General features: G+C 38.4%; 1 protein-coding gene across 1 annotated transcript; it reads left to right on the plus strand.

The window, feature by feature from the left end:
- Positions 1-2,459: 2,459 nt before the first annotated feature.
- On the plus strand, positions 2,460-3,002 carry LOC108989679. Its single transcript, XM_018963375.1, has one exon. The coding sequence runs from the start codon at positions 2,460-2,462 to the stop codon at positions 3,000-3,002; it is 543 nt and encodes a 180-aa protein (XP_018818920.1).
- The last annotated feature ends 1,821 nt before the right edge of the window (positions 3,003-4,823 follow it).

A 4,823-nucleotide genomic window follows, 5' to 3' on the forward strand; every position in this document is an offset into this window, starting at 1 on the left:
ACGAATAAACTCAAATATTCATGTTAACCACAAATCCATGACCAGTGTGTCCTTATAAGTAAGTAACATTAAACAAGGCCTAATATGCAACCCATAGCATATCAGTTCGAACCCGTTAACATCATACATCATACGTCATGGAGGGAAAATCACCTAAAGAGAGCGGTGTTTACCGAGAGGGACTGATTGAAGGGATGGCTGAGGTTATGCTGGCTGGGCTTGGCATGATGGTGGCTGCATGGAGGTTGGTCGCATGCATAGAGAAGTGGAGTGATATGGCACATCATAGGATGTGGAAGCTTGCGGTTTAGAATGGCGCAAGGCTGGCTCACCCGGGCATGGAAGTGCTTTGTTTTAAAGAGAGGAAAATAGAGGATAAGTACGTGGTGGACATGCAATGGTGCTTTGTTGTGGCTCTTGGTTTGGACATGGGGCTTTCACGTTTGGGACGTCGGTGTGATTTCCAGGCTTGCTAAGCAGTTCTAAGGTGATATCAGACATCCTGTGGTAGATTGGCTGTAACTCGAGTTGTGAAGCTTCATGTACATTGGCTAACTGGTCTACAATTTCCTTGGCTGGTTACTGCCATGGTTTGGGGTGAAGTGGTGCTATGCTAGTGTGTAACACCCATTCCTTTAGGTACAGAATGTTACGTATATTCGTAGCGTAGTGCCCATAAAGAGATTTGACACCATACAAAAAGCTAAAACATACAAATAACATAAACTAGACCCATGTGGATGACACTTATTCAAGGTCTAAGTCTCTAGAAGAATAATCTACTCCTAGCACTCCCATTTCGTATCCACGAAATCATCATTTGGGACATTAAACATAAATCAACAAAACAAATAAATGAGTTGAAGATGCAGGAATAGCACATCATATTGTAAACTTAACATAGTTTAACATTAAGCTTAACTTAGAAAACATTCATGCGTAGACATACATACACATGACATGCATATAGACCATTCATCAGTAACGTGATGCATGCATAACTAACTCCATGCATTTCCTATCATTTATTCATCTTGTCTTTCACTTATTTAGTGGCCATCATAACATGTGTGCATTGGCCCAATTGCCGTTGATAGTCATAACATATGTTGAACCATACTTGGGTTTATGGCACCGTATAACGTGTCATAACATGTAGTGAAACACACTTGGTCCATGTTATCACATTATATATGATAAACCATGCTTGAGTCTATGGCATCGCATAACATATCATAACATGTGGTGAAACACTCTTGGGTCTATATTACCTCAAAACATCATAGCATGCATGTGGTGGACCATGCTTAAATCTATGGCTTGCACATCCACTCATAACATAAGGCCAAACTTAAAGCTTACTTGTCATTCATGTGTCTTCTTACTAACTTTTATAATGCATGTGAACATGTTGACTTCATGAATTTACGTGGCATGACATAATATTGAGCATGACATAACATTAAACATGGCCTATTAACATGAGCCTTACCTAACATAACATAACATAGACATGGCATACATGTGATTTTCATGGCATGTCATCCATTCTAACAACAATCCATATCAGCATGGCATACATAGTCTCACTCACAAGTATATCATCGTAATTCATAGAGGTTCATGAAAAAGAGCTAACCTTGAATTGGCTCGTAGCGTAGCATAGCTAAACGTCACATTTTCATATAAAACAGAATATTTACAGCACATATAAAGTTATGATCATCCTACTTACTCTTAGTGCTACTTCTTGGATCCTACTTCATAGCTCCTTACCTATTCGAGGTACTGGACATTACTAAATTTCTAGAAAAACATGTCATAGCATTCTACTCATTTAAATACATATCATGACCTTTAATCTAATAGAATATTTGGTTATATACTAAAATTAATAACTACTATATCATATAATCATTTATACGCTAATATCATATTTAATCTTTCAAATATACTTAGTAGCGTAATTTAGGCTTTATACAAATCTATTACACAAGCTGTGGAAATCTCACTATATAACATAGGTTTAATCATGTTCAAAACATTTAAGAAAATAAAATCTGAACCCTTATAATATATTGGTGTAAATTGGTTTGTAAAAAGATTAATACTTAATAACATAATTTAACTCCTAAGCATTTTCATAGGTTTTTTAAGTCACTTTCTGCAGAAAATGTGGGGGAAACATCCTATGGAGCTACTACAAAGAAGTTCTGGAATGGCTTGTGGAAACTAAAAATCCCTCACAAAGTCAAGCTCTTTGCTTGGAGAGCTTGCAAGGAAATACTTCCTACGAAAGCTAATCTGCTGAGTAAAAGGATGGAATGAATGGGGCTTGCTATTTCTGTGATCATAGTCTTGAAGATTTAGCTCATGCATTATTCTTTTGTCCTTCCATTCATGAACATTGGGTGAGAAAGTTTCCTAACTTTCCACAGTTCAATCAGTTTTCCTCTTTCATGGCCACTGTTATGCAAATTTCTGTAGGAGAAACACAAGAGGACTTTGCTGATTTTATTCTAATGGCATGGGGTTTTTGGTTTAGGAGGAACAAAATGATCCATGAACTTGTTAATCTTCCACCCATGCAAGTTATGGATTTTTTTTTCTCAAAAAAGGGTATGCAGTCAGCTGGTCTGCAGATACAAGGTCCCTCCAAGTCTGTGATTTACAGGTGGTCCCCTCCCCCAACTAATTGGTTCAAGCTAAACTGTGATGGTGCTTTGTTCTTTAACCATAATAAAACTGGTATCGGGGCTATTCTTAGAGATTCTCATGGATTTGTTTTGATGGCTCTTAGTAGAGGGGAAGAGGAATTTTTGGAACCAGAAATTGTAGAGGCCACAGCTGTGTTGAGGGGATTGCAATTCTGTCTAAACATTGGAATCCAAAAACTTGAGATTGAAAGTGATTGCAAACACTTGGTTGAGGAGGTCAACAATGAAGCAGCTTCTTATACATCTATAAGAACAATTATTACTGAAATTAGAAGACTAATGTAGAGCTTTGGGGATTGCAAGTTTCAGCATTGTGGTCGCCTATCAAATGCTACAGCTCATCATCTAGCTCGACAAGCATGGAATAATTCTCAGATGCAACTTTGGTGGCATAATGTTCCTTCTTTTATTGAACACATTTGTTTTGTGGATCAACTATCTTGCTCTCATAGTTGAGGTCTTTACTACCTCTCTGAAATGAAGTTTAAATTTTTCAATCAAAAAAAAAAAAAAAAAAAAAACTCCTAAGCATTTTTCTTAAAAATGAGGTTTTTGGACTAATATTTGTCCAAGTAAAATCAAGCCCATGTAAAACAACATACAAGGGTGTTTCTAAAAAATAAAACAAGCCTAACCAATTTAACAACACAAATCCAGGCTAAAACTAAGCCCAACATGTAAACAAAGACCATGTGACATTAAATAAGCCCAACGAAAACAAGATATACATGTTGACTAAAATAAACCCAATTAAAACAAAGGTCCATGCGAGTCAGCCCATCTCAAAAGGGTTATAGCCATTTTTGGTAAAACACTAAAAAGGCTTAAAGCTTTTACAAGAGGGCTACACGGCAAGGGATTTTAATAGCACTTTTGTTAAATGCCAAGAAAGTTGCATATGATTGATCGATAGGGGCTAAAAGCCCTAAGGCCCATTTTTATTTTGTAAAGAAACAGAGAAACAAGGGGAGGAATGAAGGAACTGAGAAACACTTGGGGAGAAATAAGCGATCAACAGAGACAAGGCTTACCGAGGGAGGAGGGACGACATGAGTTTGAGTTCAGGTGGCTGGGTGGCAGTTTCTGTGGCTATCGAGAGGTTTTCTGTAACACTCAGCAAAGATTAAGAAGAAATTGCCCAAGTCCGAGGGTGGGAAACCTCCAAGAAATCAAGAGGAGGAAGAACTTTTCATTAACAATTTGCATAAAAATGAACATAGGTCCTGCCAACATCACAAGTACTTGATGTCTCTAACAAACTCTTGTGAAATTACTTACAGGCCCTTGAGTATTAACCAATAGGAAATTATCTACGTACAGACTAATAAAGAAAAGCAACAAACTATATCTTCTAGATGCATCTTTCAGAACCTTGTCTTTTCTCTTAATGCGTTGGCACCATCCCCACCCTTCACGAGATCAACGGTCTTCTTTAACCCACTCAAGTCACTCATGCTACAAACTCAACCCTAACTCATCACTTTGACCCTTTCAAACTTCAATCCCTTCTTCAAGCCGTCGTGTAACAGCCCCTTCTTCTAGCCATCATGTAATAGAGCCCCTTCGATTTAGAACACCTTGCCCACAAGTTGTGGGTAAGTGTTTCGCAACTTGTGAAAAATCTCCCATGTTGCATCTTCATCCTTCTGTCCTTGCCAATGAACTAGGACCTCTATTATGGGAAAAGCCCTTTTCTTTTTCACCCTCCTACCGAGCATTGCTTCGGGTTCAGGACTCAGGACTCCTAGTGCATCCATTGGTGGGAGCTGTGCTATGGGGCTCATGTCGTGACCCAACCTCTTCTTCATCAACAAAATGTGAAATACAAGGTGGATCTAGGCTGATTTCGACAGATCTACTCTATAAGCCACTTTTCGTGCACGCCCAATCACTTGAAACGACCCATATAAGCGAGGGGATAGCTTCACATTCCTCCTTTAGGCCAAAGACTTCTGCCGATACAGTTGTAATTTAACATAAACCCAATCTCCAATCTCTAAAGTTTTCTCCTTTCTCCTCAAATCAACATAATTTTGCATCCTATCTTGGGCCTTTTGCAGGTTCTGGCGCAACAACTGCATGATCTGGTCACAGGATCAAAGAGAG

This window comes from Juglans regia, chromosome 14 (assembly GCF_001411555.2).
Source record: "Juglans regia cultivar Chandler chromosome 14, Walnut 2.0, whole genome shotgun sequence".
Lineage (NCBI taxonomy): Eukaryota > Viridiplantae > Streptophyta > Magnoliopsida > Fagales > Juglandaceae > Juglans > Juglans regia.

Bases quoted from the DNA above. Each gene is read 5' to 3' on its own strand.
- LOC108989679 (XM_018963375.1), top strand. From the start codon at position 2,460: ATGGCCACTGTTATGCAAATTTCTGTAGGAGAAACACAAGAGGACTTT.